The sequence below is a fragment of the Trypanosoma equiperdum genome (genome assembly GCF_001457755.1).
Source record: "Trypanosoma equiperdum strain OVI genome assembly, contig: ctg_447, whole genome shotgun sequence".
NCBI classification, from domain to species: domain Eukaryota; phylum Euglenozoa; class Kinetoplastea; order Trypanosomatida; family Trypanosomatidae; genus Trypanosoma; species Trypanosoma equiperdum.
The window spans coordinates 74,049-89,756 of record NW_027124362.1 but is presented as its reverse complement, the minus strand read 5'-3'; the positions used below and the strand labels follow the sequence as shown (position 1 = coordinate 89,756).

Sequence of the window (15,708 nt, the reverse complement as noted above, 5' to 3'; positions counted from 1 at the left end):
GGGGGGGGGGGGGGTAACGTTAATATTTGCGGGCCGCCTCTCCTCCCCCCCCCCCGCACACACACACACACACATATATATATTTATATATATTCATATATGACTATTATTTATGTAAACCAAAAACAAAAGCAAGAAAAAAAAAGCTAACCGGACACTACAGGAAGAAAGCGAAAAGCAACAGTAGAGGATTCAGGCCTGGAAGATGCATACACCACTCATAAGCTGCTTTTTTTTTTTCTCATTTTATTTTTTTTTATTTTTTGAAAGACTTACTCGTCCTCTTACGGTGGTTAACACAACTTCTAAAAAAAAAAAAACGCCACTAATTTCACATGCGCTTCTAAAGTAACATCCCTTTTCAGCTAAACAACTTTTCGCAAAACTGTAGCAATCGCAGTTCAACCGCCGATTCATCTTTAAGAGTGTAGGTGAGAAGTAACAAAGAAAACAAAAACAAAAAACAAAAAGTAATGTCTACTATTCCGTATTGGGTGTTCGCACAGCACATAAAATTGAAACAAACAAACAAACAAAAGAAATGGAAGCGGTAATGGCTTTGCCATCAACTTGCACGACATCACTTATACCATTGTAAACATCAGCCAAACCCAAAACACAAACATAAATGTACAAATATTTATATGTACGCGTACAATTTATCAGAATTCAGCACAATAACGTTTCCTTGGACGATAACAGTACAAAACACCAGCCCAAAAAGACCGCTTCCTTCATTATAAATATATGGAAATATCACCTCATGAAGAATAGAAATATAAATATATAAAAGTTGCAGCAGTGAAAACGTCGTAACAAAACCAACACCGCGAGGACGTTACACACATACAAAAGTATAAAACAAAAAAGAGAGAGAGGGAGGGAGAGAGGTAAAAATCGCTTTCGGAAATATGTGGCCAAAGGTGCGTATGATGAAACCAAAACCACCAAATCTCGCACACTTCCCACATTTTCCGCGGAAGTTTCTACCGAATGAACCCCACATGTTTTCAAACACAACCGTTGCAAACGGTACCAAACGGCTATCATTAATTATCGGTTGTGCCATTGTGATAATCTCCCCGTCGCAGCATCAAAGCAAAAGAATGAAAATGAAAAAATAATAAAATAAATTGGGCAGTAAAGGGATCCCTTGAAAGTGATTGAGTGGTACAACGCCACTCCTTCTTTTTGGTGCTGCTGTTGCTGCTGTTATTATTTTTTGTATTAGCACATAGCACATAGCACAAATCTCCCTTTTGTCGTTTCTATTTTTTTTTTCTCTTTCTCCGTTTGTATATCTTTTTCTTTGTCTGTTTTTTTTTTTCCTCTTGTCTTTCTTTTTCTTTTTTGTGGTGTGGAAAACCGGGTTGTGTTGAGTCTCCACGAAGCTGACACTTCACAAGCACTCAGCACACACTTTTGTTTCATATCGGTTTGTTCCGGAACGCCCGTGATTTTAATTGAACTCCCTCGGCCCGACAGACCGTTAATATTATGAGGGAGTGATATCTGCAGGTGTGGTAATTTTGTATTCACCAACAGATATTGATGGCGATATGGCATGGCCTCTGCTTCCTCTGTTACTGATGCAATCGGGTGCAGACTGACACGAAAGAAAAAAGCAAGTTGGAGTAGTCGACAGCGAAAAGGCAGTTGGATCAGCATTTAAACCTCTCATTACACAATCGGATGCTGGTGTTACAACTTGAAGCAATGTTTGCTTTTCAGTCAGTGAGACGGACTGCGGTATCACCACGTTTGTGGATGCCGGAGATGCAACTGGTGGGGAACATTGTTTTGTATTCATACCCTGTTGGGGTTGTATTTCCCTCTCATTTTTCTCTACCTCACTCTGAAGGTGTCTTTCTTCTTCTTCTTTACGGGTTTCAAGCACCTTTCTGAGGCGCTCGACCTCCTCTTGCATGACTTTGCGTCTCTCAATATATCCCTTTGCTCTGGAAATCTTTTCTCTCAGTTGCTTACTTTCTTTTTCCAGCATATCGCGTTCTGCTGCTTTTTTGGCAGCCTCACTGATAGTTAAGCCCCTAATGAGTTTAGTAAGACGTTCATACGCCGCCTTTTCATCCTCCACCGCCTTTGTCAACACACATCTGGAAGGTGGCTCCTTCAACAGTGATGACCAATGTCTCACCGGTTTCATTTGCAAATTTACGCTCCGTTGATCTTGGCCGAAGCAAAAGACAAGTTGTCGTTCCTCTTCTACCATGCGTCGTACTTTGGAAAGCGTATCTAAATTCCCATAACCAGTAGAGGTGCTGGCGTTATGGTCATCAGTTACAGTGGCACCAACACACCGGCCCGTTCCTACGCGTGAAAGGTCAACTAGCGGTTGCCTTGGAAGAAGGTATCGCGAAAACCCACCAGAACCTCCAAAATCACATGTAGGGGTTTGTTGAGTGAATTCCTTCCGCTCCTGCGAATGCGAGGCGGTCGTTCCTGCTGGAAGGGTTGCACATCTTCTCTGAACGACCATAAATTGTGCAACTCGTTCACAACCCAAGCGTTTCCTGTTGCAATAAAAATGTTCCACAGCTGGTGAGCCGAATATGCGGTCGGTGCCACGAAGCATCGTAACGCCCTTCTCATCACCCTTACATGCTCTGTTGTAAGCCGCCCCTCCGACGCTGCCCTTCGCTACCTCAATATCATTGCATTTAAATGTGAGACCACATTGAGATGGCGGCACAGAAAGCCGTAGCCCCACTGCGTTAAGTTTCTCTTCTACATCTTGCAGCACGTCCCCAACAGTTGTGTCTCTGAAGAAAATAAATTGTACGCTATATTCTTCCATATGATTGCTGCTATCAACTGCCTCGACAAGAAGTCTAGCAGTCATCACATCCCGATGCGAATACCCTTCATTGTTTACCATCGACTAAAGAACCCGCTGTACGAGAATAGGAAAAAAAGAGTACTCTCACAATATGGTGCTGCAGTGAAGAAATGAAAATAATGCAAACTCGCGCAAAGCCGAATGAATTTAGAAACCAACGTTTCCGTAGCAGAAAAAGAAATTTGGCAACGTTGATACACTTAACGTTTGCTGGGGTAAGGGTTCGCCAACTACAGTAAAAACTTTGGGGCACAGCGGAAAGACATAAACAACGAACGTAGCATACTAAATGATTGAACGGCGTTGCATTTGTGCGATATTCCATCTTCACAACTTTTTAAAATTATTATATGCATGTGCGGAACCAAAACAGAGATTGAAGGGAACGCAGGAGCATATGCCATTCCCGCCTGTGAATAAATATCTAGCTCAAAAATCGTCAGAACGCCGGAGGCAACCGCGGTGTGCTCACCGAAAGAAAAAAAACTCAGCAGGGGGATCACAATTCGTCAAGTTCCTGTAAAAGGCCCTTTTGCCGACTTTCTCCCCTGCCCACATTCATTCTGAGTCTCTCTAAAATTTTCTCGAGACTCTTGCAGTCCTGCTCTGCATTGTTGTATCCCTTCAGTTCGTTTGTGAGCGAAGATACTTGATGCTGCAGCATGCCGATAGACCTGTTATTTTCTTCCACAATCCTATAGTAGTATCCAAGCGCTTCATCCATGTCTCGGTGAAAAGATGCCAGTTCCGAGTTAGAACCCGTTATATCTCCTTTCACCAAATCGCTCGTTCGTCTTTTCCCATTTGCTTTCATTGGTCTGAATGAATTTTCAACCGGAGACAAGTCATTGAGGGACGAAAATGCCGGCAGTGGTGGAACGGTGTCCACATGCTTCAGAATTAGAGGTTTCTTGGGTGTTGCACCCGGTATTACGCACGCATTTCTTCTTAACTCCATTGGTGTCACATCTGCAAATGGTTCATGACTGCTGTCATCGATCGGTTCCCTTCTTGTACGTGCCAAACCTGTTCTCTCACTTAAAGTAGCGGTGTCAGAGGCTGAGTTAGATACTTGCGACCTTTCCACGAGGGAAAGACACGTAACATTTGGGTTCTCTAGTGTTTGTTTCAGCACCATATCAGTTTCAACCGGGAAACTTTGGGTGTTCTCCTCTGTGCTGTACATCAAACGCATCCTCGATGGTTCTAACTCATACCCCGCTTTCGGACCCAAATCCTCACAGCATTTCAACAAGGCGGTTTCCAACGATTGGAGGTCAGCGGCACGAAGTGTAATCGTATGCTGCTCACCTTCCACACTAACATGGCGCACGTCAACAGACATCGAGTCCCTCATTTCACTCGCGCTACTGTTGATAACCACGCTATCATCGTTATCATTAACCTCTAGTTTGGGAGAGGCAAACGCTGTCTCATTTGTGTAACTTACCAAACTGTTTCGAGACGTACCTAAGGGATCATCCACTGAAAGCGGTTCTCTACCCAATTCCGAGGGAACCTCAACTATTTGGCACCTGCACGATGGATGCGTCGTTCCGGCACTTTTAGGAACATCGAGGTGTCGCAGCACTTTTGTAGGTGCAAGGGCGCCTTGGATTACTATAAATTTCTGCCATGCTCCATCACCTCCCATACACATGGAAGAACTACTTCGGTTCTCTCGGTTTGCGCGAAGCAACTCCTCGAAGAAACGCATAGTTGTTATCGGAACCTCATTCTTGGAGGAAGCTAAGGTGCCGACGGCCACAAACCTCATAAAGATATCACGTATACACAACGTTAATTCCCCTACAGGTGCAGCAAGACTCGCACCGAGCCGCTCACAAACAGTTCGCTGAGCAAAACGAATCACATCACTTGCAGTTGTAGTGCTAATCACGGAGTAAGACAACCACATCATCATTTCTGCACCATCCGGATCTACGATACGTAGACACAAACGGAGAAGGAGTGGCATCGAACCGCTGGGAAAAAAGACAAGCGGTGGAAAAAAAAAAAAGATCGGACAGCTAAATCATGTGGAGACGAAAAAATTAAGAGGAAGGGAAAGAAACAAAATGCATTGATCAGACGGGGAAAGTAGGTATGAAGCTTCATAGGAAAGTCAGTGGTTAAAAACTCAACAGTGCACGTGCAACGGAGGGTCGTGGCCACTGCGAGTTTCAGTAGGGAGAAAGAAAAAAGAGATAACAACAAGTAAGTAAGAGGTATTCATACAGCATTCCGCTCAGATACCACAAACACCGACGCGCAGCGGAATAACAACAATAATTATATACTCGATTTACATTCGTGCTTTACAAAGAGAAAAAGTGTCAGTATTAAAATAACCTTTAAAAAAAATGAGGCGAACCTACCGTGCACTGTGACTAGAACCCTAAGTCCGCCTTCATACTCCTTGATTTATTTATTTCGTTTTCTCTCCCCAGTAGATTACGGGTAAAATCCTGTTTTACACATTGTTGCTGTATACGATCACAGAAAGAAACGATAAGGGGTTGAAACGGCGCAATTAAAATAACGTAATGAGGAACCAGTAAAAAGAAAAAAAGAAAAAGGGACGGAATCGCACGTTTCGCAGACACAAATACACGCAAAAAGGAAAAGAGTAACAGTTGCGACACACACACACACACACACAGTGGCTGTGACCACGTTTCGAGACTACCAACGTGTTCAAATTTGTAACTTCACCGCCTCGATGTGCGGCGAGTGGTCGGGATCGTACAATGACTGATCGGCGGATTGCGTACAACTAAATACAGCGAGGCAGCGTCGGTTATCAAATGGCGCGCGACAAACGAAACACCTTGTTCTCGATGAAAAGTTAAGGCTCAGGCACTCCGTGCATAGCCAATCAACGAATGTTTGCCGAATGTTATTGCGGCTCATGCCACAGCCACTGGAGGGGTCATGGACGGAGATGCCAAGCACAAAGCTAATCAATATAGCACAAATATTTATCGACAATACTTGCATAAAGGACGCTAAAGAGCATGGCAACAATACAACGGCAGTGAAAACAGAGGCACATGCAAGGAACAGCAAAAACGTGGCAAAACATGGACCTTTGTTCACAACAGTAACGCGAGAATTTGACTTCTTCCCTTCAATCACACCTTCTCCATTCCCTTTTAGTTGGCCTGAGTGGCGATGGCGACGTTGCCGCTTGATCACTTGACCATCCGCACCATATGAAAGCCTTGGGACTTCCACCGTACACGAATACGTTCGCGGCCGATATCGCTCCAAAGGAACATCATAGAGCTGTCGTATCTCCACCCCTTCGCGGGAAGGAACTCGTCTCAATATGGTATCGAGTGCGTCGGACAACTTCCTCAAATCTCCCTTCGGCACGAAAGATGTCTTGTTTGAGGTAATTACAAGGTGGAAGTCCAACTTTTGCGTTCGCCATCTTTCCTCCTCCGTGAGTTGTGGCCAAGCAGCGTCAACGACTTGCTGAAGCACATCCATATCAGCGAACGGCAGCATTACGGTGGCAAGATGTACTACGTTGCTATCGTGGTAATCCACATGCCACTGCAAGGGAAATGTACTCTCGAGCTCCGCCTGTTGCGGTGAGCGAACCATCACCTCCCCCAGCACCATGGGTAAAAGCGCATGACTTGTAGGCGGTAAAATAGAAAGCAATTGCACTAATGTGTCCGGTGGTGTGGGCTTCACCACAGGAAGCGGCATCCTTTTGATGTTGGCTTCCTTTAAGTACATTGCAAGGTCTATTACTGGTGGAGCATGGTAAAAAGGATAATACCACGACCAATCGGAGTCGGTAGTGGTTGTTGTGTAGTAACGCCACACAAAACAAACTCCTTCAACATACTTTTCGCACGCCTCTTGCACGCTGTTAGAGAGGCCTGTTGACTTCAAGTACGTGTCGCGCCACCTATCATCTATGGTTGAGTGAAGAGCAACTGCTACATCAGCAACGGTTACGTTGTCATTGTTGCTTCCTTTTCTAAATTCGGCGCCGCTGTTGTTGTTTTCTTCATTTGTGCTTTTGAATAAGAGAAACCGCCGGAACTTAACTGCCTCAATCTTTGCATATGCTTCAAACAGACGTTGAAGTTGTGGTAGGTTGATTTCATGAGGCCCTTTCGTTAAGAAACCGTATGGTAGCACTTCAGAAACGTATAACTCCAGTAAGTTGTCGAGGGCACTTTCTCCTGAAAACGCGCTTGGCGCGTGCGGAAGGAAGTCGTTACCAAGCAATATCGAAAGTACAATGATATCGTCAATAATTTTGCTGTTCGCCGGCGACGAGCACGGCCTAAAATTCTTCCAACTTCTTTCTGCCTCAGTTTTCTTTGAAACCCTTTTAGAACGTCGTCCTTTCGGTGATCCACATTCTGTAGAAGACGGCAAGGTGCCACCCTCGATATGGTTCGGTTGACCAAAGAAATAATAACCTGCCGAGGAAACGAGCGTTTTCTTGTCGAATGCCGACTCCGTCGCGGGAGTAAACTTCTTAATATCACACAAAGCACTCACCTCTGAGATGAGGGACCCACCCACCACGCTGATATCAAAATACTCGAATCCAGTGTTAGGTACTGTTGCGACGTGGGCTTCTCTGCTCTCAATGGGGGATTCATTATCGGTGTCGCTACTTGAGTTTTCGCTGCTTTCACACACGGGTACTCCAATTACGCCGTCGCTCTCCTCCTCATCAATATAACTGGGATTCAACGAAATGATGCATGTGTCGTCGATAAAGTTACGTTTCCTACGTGACCGCCTCTCCCGCTGCTGCTGTCGAGCAACAGCTCGCCTCTTATAGGGATTTCTTGTCGTATCACGTAGAATAAACACCTGCGTGATGTGCAAAGATAGCGCCAAGAAAATCAAATCCGCATCTAATCCAACAATTACGTGATTGGCCTTGCCGCCAAACTGTGCCAGTGAAGACTGCGTGCGCAAAAAATCGATGATTTTATGTTCCCCCTCCCCTGGTGTATTTGACCCAGAAAATATCACGCACAACCGTGTCCAGGTGGGGTCATTCCCAGACATTTTCTCATTCAGCATGTTAAGCACAGCGTCAGACACTTTTGCCATGAAGTCGGTACCTGGGCTGATGCAGTTGCTATCAAATTCGAAAGCGGTAGGGTCATCGACAATAACTTCGCCACGGTGACCGAACACATCGTCAGCCACCTGGTTTGATTCCACGTAACGATTTTCGTGCGTACTCTCATAATCATCATCTGTGCTCCTTACACAGAAAGAATTAACCCCGTCCCCGTCGTTCAAGGCATCCCCAGCCTCTTCCTCCCCTTCATTATGCAACGCACCACTATAGAGTGGATCCTCTAATAGCGTTTGCCGTACTTCATCGAGGTCATCATTGGCTTGCGCCATCTCTGTTGACGTAAACTCACGCACCACCTCCTCTACAATGGCCATCCCACTTTTATTTGGCATGTGAGTGGAGGCAACTTCCCCAGTTTGAGCGGGTGCTGCGCGGCCCATATAACGGCGGGCACGTTGCTGGTTCATCTTCGCCCGTGGCGCAACACCATCGATGGCGATGTACATTACCTCCTTCGGCTGCACAGTTTGTACAAGCAGCTCCAACTCACTGCAAATACATTCCAGTTTTTCCTCTTCCGGAAGGAGTGCAATTGCGGTGTCCGAATCATTATGGCAGCATGGATGAATAATGCCGTTAAGGTCAATGTACAGTCCGTGGACAGACGAGGGGCAGTTCTTAGTTACAATTGCAGGATATTTATTACGCAACCAAGAGGCGAACTTTGGCACGCCCATTCAATATCGGGTTAAGTCGCCTTTGCGGTGGTAACTGTTCCTCCTTACTCTTCACCACACACTTTCCCTCTTATCCCTTTCCTTTCCCTTTCTCTTAATTGGTAAACCACTTAACGCCGCCGCACAGACTTACTTCCCCACTAGTTTCTTCAACACCACGAAGGGATTCCAGCAGTAAATCACTTCCCTTCTAAATGTTTGTTTTCAAAACAAAACAAAGAAAAAAATTGACAGTGACGAAAGATGCAGGTAACTTCAACAAAGAATAATAGCTAAACCATTATGCGAGAATCATCGGTCGTGCTCGGATCATTTCAATGATATATGAGCGATACCAGTAACAAACAAACATCAGATACAGCGTGTCTCCGATAGTCACAATAAAAATACCATGAAGGCGGTTGTGCTTTACCGAAGGTATTGCAGACAGCCGGGGAAAAAAAAAACTCACCTCTATAACCCTTTGAAAGCCTTTAAATAATAATTGACTTCAAGAACTATTCCCATCCCCACAGCTAGGTTAAGATTCCACCTAATAAACCGAAATCACATAAAAACAAAAATGAAGGGAACGTGACAGCTAATGAGGCACAAGAAAGAGGTGTAATTAACGAATATACAGAAAAGAAGAAAAGAACAAGTACGTCTCTACCAACTCTGCCAAGAGTTTGCGTGCGTAGTACCAACTGAAAGAACCTTAATGTGAAAACTACAATATTTAACTAATTCATGTGCTTGTCACAGTCATCTGGCATTGAGACTCTTTATTTATTTTTTTAAATTTTTTTCCTTCGTCCTACCGCCACAATCATTGTGATTATAAACTTCTAAAACGTTCCGTTAGCGTTTGGTTCAACAATAACTTATCAGAGCCTTTATTACTTCCCATCTACCGCACCAAATATTTCAAATTGTGGGATCTTCGTGTGATCACGTCTACAAACCTCCATTCCAGCACTGAAAAGTGACCCATAGCGCTCCGCTACCTCTAAATTCTTTTTTTCCCCTTTTAAATGATGATGGAGTGTGAACGTCAATGTGAAAGGGTGCTTGCATTTTTGATGTTAATACAAACGAAAAGGTGACATATGAACCTACCTAGCTAATTGCCTCTTCCGACAGAAAAGTGAAATGAAAGAAAGGAAAAAAAACAAGTTCTTTCTTAAAATAAAACCATGAAAAGGCAACATTTCGTGTTTTATCTTGAAATTATTTATGTTTAACCATATAGTAACACAAATTTACAGCAGTCTATACTTCCCTTTCTGTCTTGATTTGGGTGAAGTGTATTTCCTACAGCATCCTACCCACAGGGAATTAGAAACATGTCGTCACTAAACCGTGAGGGAAGGGAAAAGGTGAATAATAATAATAAGAGTGATAACAATAATAATAGTGCGAGAAATGACTAACAAGGCTCCTACAAAAATAAAACAACCGAATCAATAGATGTTAACAGCGAAGTGAAGCTGTACCTACTTTTAAGGTGCAATTCCCATGGCTTCCTCCCCCTCTTTTTTTATTTTTAAAAAAAAAACTCAAAGCCATCAAACAACCAAATACGAAACAGCAACATCCTCTCTCTAACTTGAGAAACCACGACTCAAAAGCACACCCAAATAGGCGTACACGCAAATATAACTAAGCATACAAGCATAAATATAAACGAATACACACACACATATATATATATATATAGAGTGAGAGAGAAAGAGAGAAAGAAAACAATTTAGCACTCACCAGTTCCTCCCGGGAGCTTTTGCGCATTTGACCCGCTGCTCCATCCCAAGTGAGCGGAAGCGTTTTCCATACAAATATTTCTCACACATCCCACACAAGGTTTCCTCGGCATTCATGACGTTACGATGTTTGAAAAAAAAAAAAGCAAAACAAAAGCAGAAACAGAAACAGCAAACGACGTAAACTCGAATCGTTTGTGTTTGCGTGAGTGTTTGGAGAAAGAAGGAACAAGGACATATTTCAAAGTAGAGGTTATTAGAACATCGTCATAACTCCAACAAAGTTATCAATGTCACCTGCTCCTCAGTTGTGATGAAGTGCAAATCACACGAAAAGAATCAATAAGAAGGTCAAACAAACAAATCAGATCAGATCAGGTCAGGTCAGGGAAAACATGGAGGTGCCGGCAAAACTCAAAGAACTAAAGTTATATAAATGGAGTGACTATCGTGCACGCGGTGAAGTTCTTCACAGAATGGACAATTTTCCGCACATTAGTAGTCCTGTAAGCCAGTAAACAAAGGAAGCAACAAAAAAAAACACTCAATTGCAAGGAAACACGTTACGAAACTCACGCACATAAGTTCACCGCATATCTATTCATTGTTTTCCGCATGCTTGCAAACGCCTATAATGAAATTCTACCCACGTTGTAAAATATCATGAGGCAAGTTGCTGTTCATCAAGCCACCGTGCAACACCACCAGATTTTCCCTCGGCAGAAGCCGCTCGGCTCACGTGACGAGTCGTTGAGTGGGAGCGTCTCGCATGTGAGTGATGTTGTTTCCCCTCAACACTTTTGCTACCCATCAATTTGTACTTGTCGGGCAATGGGGACACATGACTTTCCAACTTAGCCGCTTTAGTTAAAATACCGTCTAATAACTCAATCATATGCTGTGAGCTCTTTGACAGTGGAGCTGTGGTAGAATTAACAGACATGTTGTTACCACCTAATGAATTGGGCATAATAGCGGTTTCCCTTCCATTTGTTGCCTCCTCGCGACCGGCAGCACTGCGAAACTTTCGCTCAGAATCGCGAAGCGAGGCGAACGCCAGACGGACCTCCAAAACTTCTTGGTTTAATTTCCGAGCTTGCTCCTCCAGTGAAACCTTTATTTGACGGAGCAAACGCGCATGACTCCTCTCCCCCGTTTTAGTGCATTTTTCCATGTCACGCAACCACAACGTACGGGAACGTTCCATGCAAGCTCGCCTTGCCAACAGTTCATCCTTTTTCTTTAGTAGCAGCAATCTGGCGTGCTGAAAGCGCTGTTCCAAATCGTGACCTGTCTGCTCAGATGAACAAGCGAACTCCACAGTATTACGCAAAATATGTTCGCCATCTAAATTGCCACCCTGGCTCTTCAATACTGGTTTCTGCTGCCGTCCACCACAAATATCAAGCAAGAACGAGTACGGTGTTGCATTCGGCTTCTCGCTACCGTTTGTCGTATACATTGAAGGTATGGTGGACAATGTGTTGTTTAGCATCGGGGTTGTGAAGGCTGACTGGGGTTGCTTCTGATTAAGAGGAAACCGGGGTGTGTGAAAAGCGTCGTTCGCGACGGATGGAGATGCTGGCATCGGTACGATTGGTGGACGCTGGCAACTGTACAGGGATTTCGTGTGCAACAGTCCCTGCTGCCGGCGAAGCTCCGTCTGAGAAAGCTTCGTGGCATCTTGCAACGCTTTTACACGGTCTTGAAGCTGACGATGCACCTCTTCCTCACGTCTTTGGGCTTCCTCTAATGACACCATGCCTTCAGGTAACTGTGGTGACGTTTGCAGGTGACATTCATTACCCGTCCTCGTCGTATTACTCTTGTAGGGGTCACCAACCGAAGCTGTCGAAAAATCTATCTCTTTCGAACGCTCGGCCAAACATACCTCGAGGTATTGATTAACCAGAGCCTTCATTTCTTTAATCTTCTCAGCGCGGTGCGCTTCACTAACCTTGCGATTTTCTTTTTCCAGTAGCTCTTGAACTGCCTGTAGTTGATTTCCGTGTTTACACCGGGCCTCTTCCGTCGCAGCTTTAACAGCAGCATCAACTCTTTCCTGCAGTAACTTTGTATCCACCTGAGGACTATTTGACTCATATGTATCGGTCCCTTCACGCGCAGACCAAGAGTCCCCTACGGAAAATTTTGGTTTTGGGTGGGCTGCCAACCACTTCCTCTGCAGTACCTTCAATTTTTCAGCGAAATCCAATGACTTTCTGGGATCGAATAGATGCTTTTCTCTCAAGGTCTGCTCATGAGCGCTACGAATGCGATCCATCGTTCTCGCATGCTGCTCGTCTAGCTGCTTCCATGTGCGATCGTAGTTTGGTTGCTCTTCTGCGAGCTCAGCACCTGACGAAAGAGTTATATTGTCCCCCTCGGTTGTATTTAACGACGTTGAATTCGTCCCATTCAACTCGCTCCGCATAAATGATAAAAGCCGCTGTGTTTCATCAACATAACGTGCAGCCTTTTCTTCTAGTGCCTCCTTCAACCTTTTCTCCTCCTCTTCCAAGGAAGGGTGAGGCGTAGAGTTCTGCATTGTGTCTTCGACAGGTTCATTTTTGGATGTCACCTTACCTTTCACAGTGCTTAGAGCTCGTTTCTTTTCTGATTTAAGCTCCTCCAATTCGTTTTCATATCGGCGACGTAAAGCTGACGTAGTTGCCGCAGCTTCAGCAGTTGCTCGCTTCACCGCAAGTTCTAACGAAGACTGGGCCTCCTTAATATCAGGATGACTTTCGCCTGCAGTGCTAACGGGGGGTGCTGGAGAAAACTCTGAGAGCTTAGCCTTAAGTTGTTTTTCAGCTGACAAACGTTTCTCCTCAAGGGCCTTTTTCAGAGATCCCACGGTTGACTGAGTGTTAGCTGCCAGCTGTTTGCTCTCTTCCTCTAACCGTTTGGTATGCGCTTTCCTCCGTTCTTCTTTCTCTTTTTCAAGTTTGGCAGCAGCGGCCTCCTTCGCTTTCTTACACTTATCGTCACCGCTGCCACTTATTCTCTCCTTCGCCTCCGCTATGCGTCTCTGCATTTCACCCTCCAGCTTTGCCTCTTCCCGCTGTAGTAGTAAACCCAGTGCCGTTACCTGCTTGCGTGCCTCATCATACTCGCGCTGTTTTGCCGACAAGACTGCATCCATTTTACTTTTCTCAAGTTGCAATTGCTCCTCAGATTCGTTGGCTTGCTGTAGTTCCGCGTTTAATTCCTTCTCACATTCGGCACTAACCATCCGAATTTCGGCTTCCAACCTAAGTCTTTCTTCGGCAAGTTGCCGCTCCTGCTGTATTCTCATTGTACGACGCCGTGCGTCGTTTTCTTCATCTACACGTTGCCGGATTGACGCTTCCATGTCTCGAACACCTTCAGGACACTTTCCCTTTGATCCTATTGCAAAGTTACCTTTCCCGCTGTTGCCTCTACCACTTCCACCACCAATGGCTGTGGACGGAAGACCGCCCTTTCCAGGTTCTAACAAACTAGACATATCCAGTTTTGCACGCTGAACAGGAGCAGGAGTCCGCAAGGCACCTAATTTTCCGGCAGCTTCACCCACCAGTGCGCCATCCCTTGACCCCTGAGTGCTAAAGGAGTGACTCGATGCGTCAACAGTAGAGGTTAGAGGGACCGGTCTTGCCGTCATAGCACTGACATGATTAATGGAATGGGCATTACCACCAGATCCCTTTTCGAGTCGGGACACATGCCCTTGTCGACGAAGGTTAGCAGCGGTTTCTGCACTAGAGTCTGCATCGTCGGAAGAAGCGGATGACGACGCTGAGGAATACGATAACGACGCGGAGCGTATCTTCATATTTGTACTACCATGCTTACTGCCACTAATTAATGCAGAAGCATTGGCTTTCGTCCTCTCTAAATCGACCTTCTGCCTGAACATATCGTCGAGAGGATGGTCCCAGCTACTTTCACCAGTGCGAAAGTTAAAATAATACGGTTCTTCGTCACCAGTACGACACGCCTTCCACTCCTCAGGAAGCGGGGTCTGCAGCCCCTCGCGTGCAATCCACAAAAGATGTTTCTCTTCTTTAACATCTATTCCAATAAACTCCGCATATTCATGCAGTTCCTCCTCTGTGGGTTCATGATCCGGATCACAAGTATCGGGAAGTACCACAGAAATAACTCCGTCCTCACCGCGGAACACCTCACCCACCTTAGGGATGACAGCCATGTGGCCCTTCTATCAACCTAAACGCTCGACACCTTCCGTTAAAAAACCAACCACAACAAAAAAAAGTCTTCATTGTTTCCAACAAACTCGAAATAACAACGTAAAGAGATTCATACAGTACCATGACACTGTAACCGATTTCGGTACATGGCAATAGTGTCTCCACAGGGCAATTCCCCTCAATGGCCTTTTCGGATTCTCAGTAAGAAGTACTTTCCACAGCAATGACTCTTAACCTTAGGGGCACCACATCATCACAGTGGTTATTATATGAAAGTATTCAACCACATGCAACAATGACTCACTACGACAACAACACTGCGTCGGTACGACAGTAGTAAAAGCAACAAATTCAATATGGAACTGCGATGGGTCGTGAATTACATTCCACTTTTGCGTCTCAGTTATTGAGAGTCATTTACACCAATACAAGCATACCCCCACCCTGGGACATACTCTTTATAACAACCTTGCCAACATACAAAAACAGTACAGCAGTTGCCGCGTCACGCTGCAGGCACCATCTAATGTTAGAAAAACTATCTCATAACTAAAAAGAATAACAAATTATATTATTGGAATATACGGGGTAGCATCATCACTTCCGGATTCACCTGATGCGCTCTTAACGTCGAGCACTACAATCGCGACTGACACATCGCATCACACATCCCATTCAACCACATACACTTTGTATGCCGAAATGGGTGGGGTCATAGAGGAAAATATCAACTCCTGGTGGCTTATGTCTATCACTATCAGATCAGAGTTAGAAGAAAAAAAAATGAATACAGCAGTGGCAAATTGGGGGAGAAAATAAAGTAATGACCCTGGTAGTGTAAATGTATGTGGTAACGTAAGAATTGTGTCGGCTACAATTACCACAGCAATCAAAAAATCTCACAAAACGTCTACGGAGACTGCAAAGAGTAAGTGACTGTAAGAAAGGAAGACACCAATGCAGCAACAGGCACCTTAATTAACAAGGGCTGCCTGCCACATACTAAGAAAAGAAATTTTTAAAAAATAGTAAAAAATATATGATGTGCGATAACGATAAATTCCTTGCCCACAACATAACAACTACTACTAAAAAATAATTAATAATA

The 15,708-nt window shown here is 44.7% G+C and overlaps 4 protein-coding genes across 4 annotated transcripts; all 4 read right to left on the bottom strand.

Moving 5' to 3' along the window:
- Nucleotides 1–1,495: 1,495 nt before the first annotated feature.
- Nucleotides 1,496–2,896, bottom strand: TEOVI_000190300 (uncharacterized protein; the record flags this gene model as incomplete). Its single annotated transcript, XM_067225062.1, has 1 exon — nucleotides 1,496–2,896. One exon carries the CDS (start codon nucleotides 2,894–2,896, stop codon nucleotides 1,496–1,498), a length of 1,401 nt encoding a protein of 466 aa, XP_067081163.1.
- Nucleotides 2,897–3,356: 460 nt separating this feature from the next.
- Nucleotides 3,357–4,835, bottom strand: TEOVI_000190200 (uncharacterized protein; the record flags this gene model as incomplete). Its single annotated transcript, XM_067225061.1, has 1 exon — nucleotides 3,357–4,835. The coding sequence occupies one exon, from the start codon at nucleotides 4,833–4,835 to the stop codon at nucleotides 3,357–3,359; it is 1,479 nt and encodes a 492-aa protein (XP_067081162.1).
- A 719-nt stretch (nucleotides 4,836–5,554) lies between these two features.
- TEOVI_000190100 (XRN 5'-3' exonuclease N-terminus/Zn-finger in Ran binding protein and others, putative) lies at nucleotides 5,555–8,665 on the bottom strand (the record flags this gene model as incomplete). Its single annotated transcript, XM_067225060.1, has 1 exon — nucleotides 5,555–8,665. One exon carries the CDS (start codon nucleotides 8,663–8,665, stop codon nucleotides 5,555–5,557), a length of 3,111 nt encoding a protein of 1,036 aa, XP_067081161.1.
- Nucleotides 8,666–11,065: 2,400 nt separating this feature from the next.
- Nucleotides 11,066–14,599, bottom strand: TEOVI_000190000 (WW domain containing protein, putative; the record flags this gene model as incomplete). Its single annotated transcript, XM_067225059.1, has 1 exon — nucleotides 11,066–14,599. One exon carries the CDS (start codon nucleotides 14,597–14,599, stop codon nucleotides 11,066–11,068), a length of 3,534 nt encoding a protein of 1,177 aa, XP_067081160.1.
- Between the last annotated feature and the right edge of the window lie 1,109 nt (nucleotides 14,600–15,708).